The 12,591-nt window shown below is 36.9% G+C and overlaps 3 protein-coding genes across 5 annotated transcripts; 1 reads left to right on the top strand and 2 right to left on the bottom strand.

The window, feature by feature from the left end:
- Positions 1-2,691: 2,691 nt before the first annotated feature.
- On the top strand, positions 2,692-3,972 carry LOC114520800 (transient receptor potential cation channel subfamily M member 6-like). The gene has a single exon (XM_028541132.1). The coding sequence runs from the start codon at positions 2,692-2,694 to the stop codon at positions 3,970-3,972; it is 1,281 nt and encodes a 426-aa protein (XP_028396933.1).
- Positions 3,973-4,312: 340 nt separating this feature from the next.
- On the bottom strand, positions 4,313-6,610 carry LOC114520952. Its single transcript, XM_028541301.1, has 4 exons — positions 5,636-6,610; positions 5,439-5,548; positions 5,019-5,188; positions 4,313-4,772 (listed from the first exon to the last, which is right to left on the bottom strand). Exons 1-4 carry the CDS (start codon positions 6,392-6,394, stop codon positions 4,585-4,587), a joined length of 1,227 nt encoding a protein of 408 aa, XP_028397102.1. The 5' UTR covers positions 6,395-6,610; the 3' UTR covers positions 4,313-4,584.
- Positions 6,611-7,114: 504 nt separating this feature from the next.
- LOC114520834 lies at positions 7,115-12,117 on the bottom strand. 3 transcript variants are annotated; one of them, XM_028541168.1, is made up of 4 exons: positions 11,986-12,117; positions 9,902-10,041; positions 8,987-9,310; positions 7,115-8,203 (listed from the first exon to the last, which is right to left on the bottom strand). In XM_028541168.1, exons 2-4 carry the CDS (start codon positions 10,035-10,037, stop codon positions 7,518-7,520), a joined length of 1,146 nt encoding a protein of 381 aa, XP_028396969.1. In that variant the 5' UTR covers positions 10,038-10,041; positions 11,986-12,117; the 3' UTR covers positions 7,115-7,517. The 3 variants fall into 3 exon arrangements, with proteins under 3 accessions (XP_028396969.1, XP_028396967.1, XP_028396970.1); XM_028541166.1 differs by lacking the exon at positions 11,986-12,117 and adding an exon at positions 11,660-11,764; XM_028541169.1 differs by lacking the exon at positions 11,986-12,117 and adding an exon at positions 11,142-11,173.
- Between the last annotated feature and the right edge of the window lie 474 nt (positions 12,118-12,591).

The raw sequence follows: 12,591 nt of genomic DNA on the forward strand, positions 1-12,591 counted from the left end.
AAAGTCGATATAATATGCATGATATAGCTTCTTATCAATTCAATTAATGGGTGTAAGGCGTATTTCTCGCGATATTTCTAATGTCTATGCGTTTTTGAATTTAATTTTTTGAATGAAATTAAGACAAAAGTCAACATGACAAAAATTTCCATTTAATACAGTCGATCTATTTCTGGAACATTTATTCTGAAAGCAAATTGCAGCTGGTATTTAATATGTTCCCCACTGCGCGCTAAACTTCCTTTCAAAATTCCGATCTTGGGAGGGTTTTTATGGCCGCTTCCTATGGAAGCCGCCATGATGTTGTCACCTCTTGGCTGGCAATATATATATATATCTATCGAGGAAGTTTGTTACACCACGCATGTCATGAGGTACCACGCGTCGCGCGCGCTTATCTCGTGTGATTTCGCGAAATAAACAAAGACCAAATGAGGAAAACAAATAGTCTTAAAGAACTATCATAAATTGTTGATTAGGTAAGTTTTGTAAACTTTCCTACCATTTATATACTACACATATTAAAAAGTATAAATACACACAAATAATTATTAGGCTATTCAATTTATTTCAATCATAGCATGGGTTTACTGTCATTTATTGTCCTTTCATCCATTGGGGTTCCACATGCATGCGTGGAAACGTTGCATGAATATTATTTGATCATGTCCTTTGGCCAGGACACTTGCCAGGCATGTGCAGTTGATCATTTTTTTGCTTAGGGCATGACAAAAGAGGGTACACAAAAATGCTATATTTAATATCAAAATGCAATCTAGGTCCTACTGCTCTGTATCTATCATCTACCCTATCTCATAGGCATAATGTACCTCACTGATACAATGACCTAACCTTGCTCAGCATGTTGAAGTTCAACAAGTATAAAGTATAGTGTATGCATTATTAAACCATGCATGCCTAGAAAGATTTAAAATAAGTATGTCAGTGGCATTGCCAGCTTGATAATTAGGAGGTGGGGAAATATTCATATATTTATGTTCGCAGACTGTAAAAACAATTAATTTTAAAAAATTAATAATGCAGACCAAAATATACCAACCTATAGGTCATAGGTAGCTGAGCAAGGTTAGGTCATTGTATCAGTGAGCTACACTATGCTATGTTACAGAGTAGATGATAGATACAGAGCTGGACCTAGATTGCATTTTGATATTAAATATAGCATTTTTGTGTACCCTTTTTTGTCATGCCCTAGGCAAAAATGATCAACTGCACATGCCTGGCAAGTGTCCTGGCCAAAGGGCATGATCAAATAATATTCATGCAATGTTTCCATGCATGCATGTGGAATCCGCAATTGATGAAAGGACAGTAAATGACAGTAAAACCATGCTATGTCTTTGTAAATTTATTGCTATGGAGAGAATTGGGCACTTTCACTTTTAATATTGAAATAAATTGAATAGCCTGATAATTATTTGTGTGTATTTATACTTTTTAATATGTGTATTTATTTAAAAGGTAGAGAAGTTTACAAAACTTACCACATTAATAATTTATGATAATTCTTTAAGACTATTTGTTTTCCTCATTTGGTCTTTGTTGCCTTGTTTGGCATTTAATTAATTAATTTTTAATTAATTTGGCAACACCATAGGCAGGCCAATGGCGAATGGTTTTATTTTTTATCTGAAAAAAATGCACACTTCAATGAAATAGACACATTATGTCATTTATTTACATGCTTATGTACTTGTCTATAATTTACATGCTGTGTCTGACAATGTTCAGGCAATGTAGGTATTATATAGTATATTCTAGAGGTTTAAAGGGTCTTAATGTCGAGTGGAATTATACACAATTTACCTACATCGAGTGAAGTGCCAAAAATCATAATCATTATATAGTATAATAATATATCCTATATAATAGGATATAGGATATATCTTTTAGGTATTATATAGGATACATTATACTATATAATACCTACATTGCCTGAACATTGCCAGACACGCATATTAACATGTAAATTATAGACAAGTGCATAAGCATGTTAATAAATGACATAATGTGTCTATTTCATTAAAGTGTGCATTTTTATTTTAAATAAAAAATAAAACCATTCGCCATTGGGCGGCTATGGCGACACGAGCAAAATGCCAAAACGCAATCAGATTACGGAAATGAAATTCGGAAATGAGATTGTGTGAAAATTACCGCTGAATGAATATATTTCACTTATTGCGGGCTCTTCGTGGTTTCAGTCGATCCTATCTAGTGTATGGTGGCCGATCGCTATCATTCATATTTTTGTTAATAATAGAAACAAAATAATATCTATACGTATTTTAAATGTAAACAGATTACAAATTGCATTTCAATTGATAAACGATTTGAAAATAATAATCAAAATCAAATCAAAATGAGAATCAAAATCAAAACAAGAATCAAAATTAAATCAAAATCAAAACGAAAATCAAAATGATTTTACAATTGCAAATAGAAGTGAATATGAAGTGAAATTTTATCGGCCTAGCGCTATCAAAATTCATTTGAAATTTCATATGACTTTAAAAGATAAATCACAATAAAATGCAAAAAAAATGAAATTGAAATTTTATCGGCCTAGCGCTATCACAGTATACCATAAAGCATTGCGCGCTATTCAAATCAAATTATGTGGTCGCGCATGTGTTTAAAATTTGCATGTGCTCCGTCCTGCTGTCGAACATGGCGGATCGAGCGGCTTGGAAGAATTTTAAAAAGCAAATGACAGCGAAACGAGGAAATAAAAAGAATACATCTGGTGTTAAAATACTAGAGGAAGAGTCAATGACGGTCCAACGTTTGAGTGCGGATGTGTCGGGTAAGGCACAGAAGTACACGAGAGTTGGCGCAAGGGAATTCGTTCCTTTCGAATACGAGGAAGTGACGGTAGAAAATATCAAACTGGCATGCTTAAACCATTTCGACATCAGTGAAACTGCCGTTTGTGATGTTTTAGCAGGTGAGCAGGGCCCGTCCTGTTCTTCTGTTAAACAAATACCAAACTTGAGCGTCATCCATGTGCGCTTTATTGATGGCGAAGACGTAGCGAATAAGCCAGCTATTAAAGAAAACCCCGTTCCAATAAAGAAACGAAAGACTGCAGTCGAATCAGTCCAGTTGTTTCCTGCCGGCGCTACAGCAACAACCTCAGTATCGTCAACGGCCGTTAAAACAAAGTTTATACCCCGAAGTATGTCCGCAGTCGAAATGTTGAGGCTCGGTAAAGAAATAAAATCAACGCATGACATAACGGAGATTCGCATTTACGGGTTCGACCTTGGCAATATGTCTTGGGCACCAACACCTAACAAGGTGGACTTTGTCATTGCCAAAGACCCAATTGGCACCGGAGGATTTCGGCAAGCCTTTAAAGCCACAAGTCAAACGAAAGGCTTCGACAAAGCGCCATGGGTCGTAAAAAAGAACCTAAAGCAAACGGTAGATGATATCGAGTATTTGGGACAAACTGTTGAGCAACACACAAAAAAGACAGTTCAGATGCACAACCTCGCCAGGGATTTTACGGTCAGATTACAGCAGGAAGTCGTTAAAAAAGGGAAAGCTGGCGAGTTTGGTGAAGTGTTGCAATACAACAAAGTTTTCTTTGGAAAATGTGGGGATGAATGCGTAACAGTTGAAGATTTCATTCCCGGTACTTTCGATAAACATGTAAACAACACTGGACATGTTTGCGGTAATACCGAAACTGATCTCTGCCAGAAAGCGGAATGCTTTGCGCATTACTCTTTTGAAAGATCCGACAAGCAATTGATAGTGTTGGACATTCAAGGGTGTGATTACATGCTGTGTGATCCTGAAGTGGCTACCAAAGAAACAAGTTCAGATGGGGAATTCTTGTTTTGCACCGGAAATTTATCCAGCACGGCAATTGAGCAGTTTACCAGTTCACATGTGTGCAACAAATTTTGCAAAATACTGGACCTGCCAATGCTAAAAGAGTAACTTCAACGATTTGACTAAGTTTATGAAGATTTTTGAAAATCATAAAGTTCTGTTGGGTATAATTACTTGCAATTTGACTACATTTGTGGAAACTTTTACACATAATTGAAAATCTATTAATAGTTTTGTTGTTGTTGTTTATGCATAATGATCTTTTCTTATACAGTGCATGACCTCCACTACCATAAAGCTTTGCAAATATTTGCCGACTTTTTCAAATTGATAAACCTCAAAAAGTATTCTGGCAGACTCGGCAGTAGGGGTCACAAACTGTAAGAAAACGTCATTATGCATATCAGTAGGTCTAATATTTGTATTAACTATTGCACCATGCACTAAATCATGCACTGTGTATTGTATATTCGGATAAACATATTATATAAACAGTAAATATTTTTCTGCCTTGCTGTGTGGTCATTACCATCTAAAAATTACTGTCACAGACAATTCCCTATTTGATATAACTATATAATATATCTGTAAGCCATGAATTGGGCTATGATCCCAAACCAAAAAAATATCTGATGACCGCAAATTACAAGACAAAAAGGCAAAGCACATATTGATAGTTATAACTTTCTGGGGGTTGCCCGATTTCAGAACAACCCATGATCAAAGGGAATAATGTTCTCGGACATATAAATAAGCATCTGTCCAATCATCTGAATGAATATCGTCAATATTAGGGACTAAACGTTCACACTCTTCTCTGATTGGTGCCTCTAAAAAGTCTGCACCATATGCCAAGACACCGGAATAGCTAGCTGCCTTCTCCAACTCATCTTCAGAAACAGCCCAACCTAGGTATTTGTTTATACAAAACTGGTGTTAGTAACAGCAAACTGACAAAATTAATTAATTATGATTTAAGTAAAACATGTTTCAGGTGATTTATGGATGATTTACTTGATGCCCTTATGCTACCAAGCCTGTAAAATGCAAGATGCAAAATAATTTGAGATGCAAAATGCACAGGTTTGGCACCCAGTCATAGCCAGGTTCAACTTGTTTCAAAGTAAATGTGACATTTGTGAAATTTTACATACCACACTCCTCTAAACTATATTCCTCTGGAAATGAATATATATGATTAGGGACACCACTTGGTAGCTCAGTATCTTTCTGTTGGCGGATTCTGTGTGTGTTCCAGATACTATCTTTAAAAGTATTTAGCTCTTTTTGTAGCAATGGAATGAGTATAAATGCCAGTATCATTCTTAAAATATGAAAATATCATTAAATATGATATATTCCGAGGGATATTCCTATTTACAAAGCACACAATTATTAAAGGCAATTATATAATTATGTCAATTGACAAATTGACAGGATACGGAAATATTGAGTTTGAGTTTTGGTCGTGTGTCGTGCGTAAAAAACTAGACCAATTTTTCGACCCACAATTAAATCACTTACATCATGAGAGGTATTAACATGATGCGGTATATTCGGTATAAAAAACTCACCTGTCCTTTTCACTGTGTGGATCGTAAAGATTTTCACCCTTCAGTTGAGAGAGTTGTGCTTTGAAGTATTTCTCAAGTCTCTCATGTACTTCCTTCCACCACCTTTCAATCTGGACATAAGTAACAATAACAACAGTTAATATTATTTATAATAATAATTATATTAAAGCAGCATATAAATATTTATGCACCCTGACCTGATTGGACGTAGATGGTCCATAAAGAACAGTGTCGCAAGCATTTGTAGTGTCGTCGTGGTTGCGCCTCAGAAAAGCATGCATCGTGGCCATGTCGCCAGTCTCTGTGCCTTTGTCCACTCTTAAGTAGGAAGCTATCACTCTGGTTTCGTAAAGGTACTCAAGATACCAGCGTCCAATCAGCTTAGGGTCGGAGTTGCTCGTCCAAACACGAAGCCAAAGCAATTTCCTGCTACAAGTGTCCATGCACCCATAAACAGCCAAAGGAAAAGTACTGTTCTGGTACCCCATTAGTTTATCATGTCCGTCTAATGAATGAACCCAGTTTGGTCCTTTGCTCGAGAAACATCCTTTGGGTTTTCTCCGCTTTGCTCCAACAGCACGCGCTTCGAGACCTTCAGGGTCGAGGTCATACATCACGGCATGGACGAGATCTCTTGGCACATTCAGTCCATGCTCCTGTCTAATCTTCTTGTGCATCGCACGATAGCCAAGGAGTTTACCGGGGCCACGGAGTTCGCTCGATACAGCATCATGCACATTTTCAATAGATATATTTGTGTCTATGTATCTGATATTAAAATGTCGAAGGCGTCTATCAAGGGTTGCTATACTCCAGGCATATTGCGGGAAATCACGTTTCAAAAAGTCTAACATCTCCTTGCGTTGAATACCTTGACGTACGAAGTCTTTCATACCTTCTTCTAATTTCGTATCGTTTCGCCAAGAATCATTTCTAAAATATGAACCAGTTGCCATATTGTATACCTAATGTATAAAATGCAAAAAATGCTAATATGCCGGTCTTTCCGCACAGGAAATAGCGCGCAATGCTTTATGGTATACTGTGATAGCGCTAGGCCGATAAAATTTCACTTCATATTCACTTCTATTTGCAATTGTAAAATCATTTTGATTTTCGTTTTGATTTTGATTTAATTTTGATTCTTGTTTTGATTTTGATTCTCATTTTGATTTGATTTTGATTATTATTTTCAAATCGTTTATCATTTGAAATGCAATTTGTAATCTGTTTACATTTAAAATACGTATAGATATTATTTTGTTTCTATTATTAACAAAAATATGAATGATAGCGATCGGCCACCATACTAGTGCCTTCCGTTGCGGGCTGCCATTAGCGAAGAACTGCGAAGAGAAAAGTGCATAGACTTCGCTATTTGTGTTCTTCTACAGACTACCATTATACTCACAGAAAGCTTTCAATTGCTTTCTCGAGCATTTCATTGTGCCTGGGCTGACTCGTTTGTGGTCGGACACAAATACGTGTAGGAACACGTACTGCTTAACTAGACTCAAGCACTGCGTGCTTGTTTATTAATCAGACTCAAGCACTGCGTGCTTGTTTATCAATCAGACTCAAGCTTTTGCTTGTTTATCAATCAGACTCAAGCACTGCGTGCTTGTTTTATCAATCAGACTCAAGCTTTGCTTGTTTAATAAAGAACCCAAGCCATTGTGCTGGTTAAAAGAGACTCAAGCGTTTGCTTGTTTATTATACTGAAACTCACCAACGGTGAAATACTATTCAACAACTAACTGCTAAGCTAGCCACTCCGATCCACTCTTCCCCTCAGTTAGCGGCCATATGCACACTATGTGTGCCTATTTTTCAAGTATGTGGGTAGTCATGCACACCAGTGTAATAAATAAATCACATAGTCATATAGAAGAAAATTGCAGCTGCTATTTAATACGCCAATTAATACGCAAATATACGCAAAATTCCAATGTTACTGGGTATATTGTTGCCATATGACAAATTCCAAACGAAGACGGAACCTACTACAAAATTACTTTATCAGCAATAAATATCATTTACAATTCATGGCGTACGGAGCTCTACAGCAAAGCCTTATGTCTATAAGTTATAAACTCCTTGTTGTGTTTTTACGTTATTGGTCATCATCGGTGAAGGTTTCTTTACTTTAACTGGTGTACCCCCAGTTGGCGCACCAGCTTTGGTTTTCTTCAAGTTAACCATTTTTGCCGGGTTGGAGCAATCCTTGTGTCCTGGAAACAAATTAACAGCACCTGCGGTTACTCCTGGGTCCGTTGTTAGGAATGTCTGGAGGGCGCCGACGCTTAGTTCAGCCATTTTCAATGAACCAAGGTTACCACCAATGACTGCGAAGTTACTTGTGACAGAGGCTTTGCCTGTTGACGCGCCTGCTAAGCAACATCCTGCCGTCCACATCGATCCGGGAACTTTAATACCTACGGGGCTCTGTCCTTTCAAAATTTTGTCCCCCGTAAGGGCGTTATCTCCGTAACGAATGTTGACTGTTGTGCCTGTGATTAGATACAGGACGGCATCAGAACGTTGCGTGCAAATATCTATAGCAAAATCCAAAATTTTGCCCTCATATTGCTTCCATTCGCCTTTATTAAACTTTCCAACTTGTGGAACTGCGTTTGTGTAGGAAAACGTTGACGTGACATGTTCAGCGCTGAATGAATAAATGTTTGCTGGTAGAAGGTGACCTTTGTCATAGGTTGACTTGCCCGCGGTTTGGTACACGGCGTCGGTCCCTTGCTTTGTTATGCCTATACGTTAACAAATTTATAGAAAAAATTAATAACACTGAGCTGTGCATAAAGTAATCTTACATGCATGTATCCATTTTAGTTCAGGTATAGACATTATACACGTAATGTATGCTACCGAGGGAAATAGTGAGTTTTGTTTTTCCAAGAGTCTGAATGTTTCCCGAGACGAAGTCGAGGGAAACATTGAGAATCGAGGGAAAACATAACTCACTATTTCCCGAGGTAGTGTACACTAAGTGTTTTGTTATATAGGAACAGTGTTTTGTTATATAGGAACAAAAACATTTAAAAAAACCCACTTTACTTTGTTATGACAAGAAGAGGGCAACAATTTTTCACTTGTTTCACTGGCGGAAAACATTGAATTTATTTAAAGTCATGTGACTACGAATTAACCAATCACATTTAGAATACACAGAACCTATATAACAATGTATATTATTACAGAACGTGAACAATGTCAACGGACCACTTGGTATTAGACCAACTTATATGATATAAAAGTATACAAAATTTGCCAACTTCGCTTGGCTCTATAATTATGTCCAAACTTGGCGATTTTACAAAATTTCACTAAATGGAGAACAAAACAGGGTAAAAACTGGTCGATATATCATTATTTTATATAGATAAATTAATAAATAATCAAGAATTAACAATAATTTTTCGTTTTTTAAGTCTACGGAAACAAAGAATATTGTGTTTCTTTATAAAAGTGATTCATATAGCAATGTTGTTGTTTTGAAATCTGATGGAGGTTTTTTATAAATGAGTCATTACCTGGTTGGGTGCGCCATGCCTCATCTTTTCTACCGAATTTGTTGGCGAGTAAATCGTCCATATTGCGTTTATTAACGTAGTAAGCTGAGTAGACGGCGATTCCATGGTTTTCATCAAACATGGTTGCATAGTACGTGACTGGCGTCGGAGATGCGGTCGCCGTTGGAATTTGCTGACAAATATACTTAATCTGGGAAGTGGCCGGTAAAGGTGTCGGTCGCAGACCAATTGGTGGTTGGTTATCGACAAAGAACCGTTTGTAGCAAGGTTGATTTGGATCGTTAAAAACATTAGTAACAGCACTGCGCGCGGAGGCATGGATGTCTAAAAATCATTCAACAAAGATATGATTGTAGCATATGCAAGACCTTATTACGACCTCGAAATGTGTGGTATAGGCATCTACATCCCCATCAGCGAGGCCCGACATTTTGTAACTAAACAACTGGAAAACTACACTGGATCTATACAACCTGGTCGTGATCTGAGAAAATACGGTAGATCGCAAAATTACTAAGTTTTATGAAGTGAGATAGCAAACATACTTCTACGACCTGCACGTAGTACGTCATACTTGTCGTAATCCGGTGATGTGATTGGTTTGCGAAAGAATTCGCCGCAAAAAAGTCCTGTTTTTTCGCGGGACTTCTTCCTGCTTTTTGTCAGTTTGCGCGAATAAATTCGCCTTGTGGAAAACGGGCTTAAATGTATCGTTACTGTCGTGAAGAAAGAATGCAAATCTTTTCGGGTACTTGTCAACTTTGGAGAATGCATTTAATGTATTTGCACAGCTGTATTGCATGGGAGTAGACGATTGCAATAAGAGAAATTTCTTTCCTGACCGTATAATATACATATAAGAATCTTTTTGCTATCAAAACAAAGGTATTTTATGAGTTCATTCCCTTGCGATACCTTGGTGATTTAATGGAGAACGTTTAACGATTCTGTTTGTTTCACCGCGTACTGTTTGCTGATGGTTGTCAAAATGGGCCAGAGAAATCCATGAAAAACTTATCGCCAAAACGATTGCTAACTTTTGACAGCCCATTTCACTACAAAAATAACATATAACATATACTATAGTTAAAGTGTTGAAATAAGAAAGGTCATTTGTAAAATTCCTGCAGATAAAACTCGTTTGTAAATTCATGGTATAATATTCCAGATAATCGTAAAGCCATGCAGGCAAATGACGACGAAACTTCGCAGAAATACGACGTTAATGACAAACGTAAATGACATAGTCATAAACTGAATTCAAAATTATAATTTTCTTCTATTTTATATACAACGAGGTCCCGTTTGCATGATACCGGATTGCCGACAGAACCAGGGCCGTAGCTAGAAGCTTAATTGGAGGGGTGTATATTCATATATTCGTCTTATGCCCCACTGATTTCTTTTGTACGCTATTGTTTCTACGGTATATAAACATGAATATATGAATATACATCCCCCCAATCAAGCGGTCTAGCTACGGCCCTGGACAGAACAGGTCAAATTCTGCAGACACCTGAATTGTTATTAAGACGCCTGTTCTGGCGTTAACTCCGGCGTGCCGCTCACGTCTCAGTCTTCAATATAAAGGCTGAACATAAACAATACAGTTCATACTCATTTTGATGCCTTGCAAACCTAAATGTTGTTCGATCGCGACATTCAGAAGCACATCGTACTTTAAAAAGTATAGAACTGAGTTCAAAAACGTAAATCAACCGCATGATATACGTTCACTTTGTCTTACACTAATTTGGAATTCGCGCTTACAGTAGCGTAGCCAGCCTGTCGATTTGTCCCGCTATGCTAATATTTTAGTGTTCAATGACTGTGAACACAATAGATTTCTAAAGACATGAATAGTTATAGTAACTCGAAATTTACATAGCGGGACAAAATCGTCAGGCTGGCTACGCCTTCGCCTTCTATTTTTCGCGCGAAGCGACTTTATTCCTTTGTATTTTGAGTAATTTTTTCCAGATGGTTGCAGTTGAGAGCTCTGAAACAAAAGTAAAATGTCGCTTCGCGCGAAAAATATTGCTAGTGGAAAACCGGCTTAAGGCGCCCATACACGACCACATTTTGTTAAACGGCGAAATAGCAGCGATATTATTAAAATAGGACCAGAATCTATATGTATTAAATATATTCTTACCCCAATTAATCGAACAGCATCAAAAGAACGGTTTATTTGTTCCTCTTGGAGGAATTTCCGTTTCATGCGAGCGAAATCAAATCGCGCATCGAAAAATTAGATTTCGAGACAAATACGATCACATACATCATACCACTAGTATATTTCGCGCCAAAACACCGCTTGCCACGACGAAAAAAAATAATAAAATAATAATAATGATTAAAAAAATGATAAAAAATAATAATAAAAAAAATAATAACAATAAACTGAAAAATAATAAAAAAAACTTTTAAGTATTAAAAAACCAAACAAAACCTAGGCGAATTTTCTGAACTGATTAAGCCTATATTTTGGAACTTTAAGAATATTATTCATATTCTAATTGTTAATAAGACCCCCGCTCAATTTTGGAGATTATACGCCATTAAATCTCTCCATCGCTTGAGCCACAAATTCCATGCTAGAGCTTTGTACAGAAGACAAACGAAAAAGAAACAAATTGAGCTACTAAAAGACAAGAACGATATACGCATTACCTGTGTAATGTTTAAAATCTCCAGTTGATCGATATTTAGAAACGGTTGCAAAGCAATATCTAACCGTCGTAACGAGATATTTTAACTGGTTGTTAACAAACAGTTTTATTGTTCACAGATTATGATGACGCGACCGATTAAAAAACTGCCTCTTAATAATGTTAATCACTGATGCGATTTATTCAACACCTGCATGATGCTCTTTGACTGGGCTGTGCACATGCACTAAACCGTGACATGAAAGAATTTAATTGTAAGTATATGACATGCAACTTTCCTGGGGTGAGAAATATTAGTACTGTAAATCGACATTACTGTAAACCTACTACGTTTATCTTGTCGTAATTGTTGGTTATTATACCACGTACGTAATACATCGTTATTTTTCACAGCTCTGGCATGAAGGACATCTCATCGACGGCGCGGATACTGCGGCGAAGGATATATCACCGCTTCCTGGACGATGATATTTTACCACAACCGAGGTCTTAGATCCATTATTAGTGAGCTTAAGCAAGTGACGTTTTTGACAACACGTACGTTTACCGGAAGTAAAGTTTCTGTTTTTCACCAATCACAATCCTTGACCCAGTCTTTTCACGTTACTCATGCCGTTTGTGTTGTCAAAAACGTCGCTTGCTTAAGCTCACTATTGACGCTTCAATCTAGCGATTATTTCAGTTCTGTAGCTATTAACCGTTTCATCATATATATATATATATATATATATATATATATATATATATATATATATATATATATATATACGAAAAATGTCATGAGATCGAATATAGAGTATAAATGACCTCGGGTTAGATCGCCTTTGTGTAGCGGTGTCGGTAAAACCACAATTTCCAAATTTGGCGTGTGATTTAGACAACATGATAAACGTTTGTATAATCAGGACAGATGATGAAATCTTGGATCGTTCA

Source organism: Dendronephthya gigantea, unplaced genomic scaffold (genome assembly GCF_004324835.1).
Source record: "Dendronephthya gigantea isolate DGI-Jeju-01 unplaced genomic scaffold, DenGig_1.0 000018F, whole genome shotgun sequence".
NCBI classification, from domain to species: domain Eukaryota; kingdom Metazoa; phylum Cnidaria; class Anthozoa; order Malacalcyonacea; family Nephtheidae; genus Dendronephthya; species Dendronephthya gigantea.

Coding starts and splice junctions, on each gene's coding strand:
- LOC114520834 (XM_028541168.1), bottom strand. CDS start 10,037: ATGGGCTGTCAAAAGTTAGCAATCGTTTTGGCGATAAGTTTTTCATGG. Junction 9,311..9,901: donor TTCTCCATTAAATCACCAAG/GTATCGCAAGGG, acceptor AATGATTTTTAG/ACATCCATGCCTCCGCGCGC. Junction 8,204..8,986: donor GGCATGGCGCACCCAACCAG/GTAATGACTCAT, acceptor GTTAACGTATAG/GCATAACAAAGCAAGGGACC.
- LOC114520952 (XM_028541301.1), bottom strand. CDS start 6,394: ATGGCAACTGGTTCATATTTTAGAAATGATTCTTGGCGAAACGATACG. Junction 5,549..5,635: donor GACCATCTACGTCCAATCAG/GTCAGGGTGCAT, acceptor ACTTATGTCCAG/ATTGAAAGGTGGTGGAAGGA. Junction 5,189..5,438: donor CCACACAGTGAAAAGGACAG/GTGAGTTTTTTA, acceptor TCATATTTTAAG/AATGATACTGGCATTTATAC.
- LOC114520800 (XM_028541132.1), top strand. CDS start 2,692: ATGGCGGATCGAGCGGCTTGGAAGAATTTTAAAAAGCAAATGACAGCG.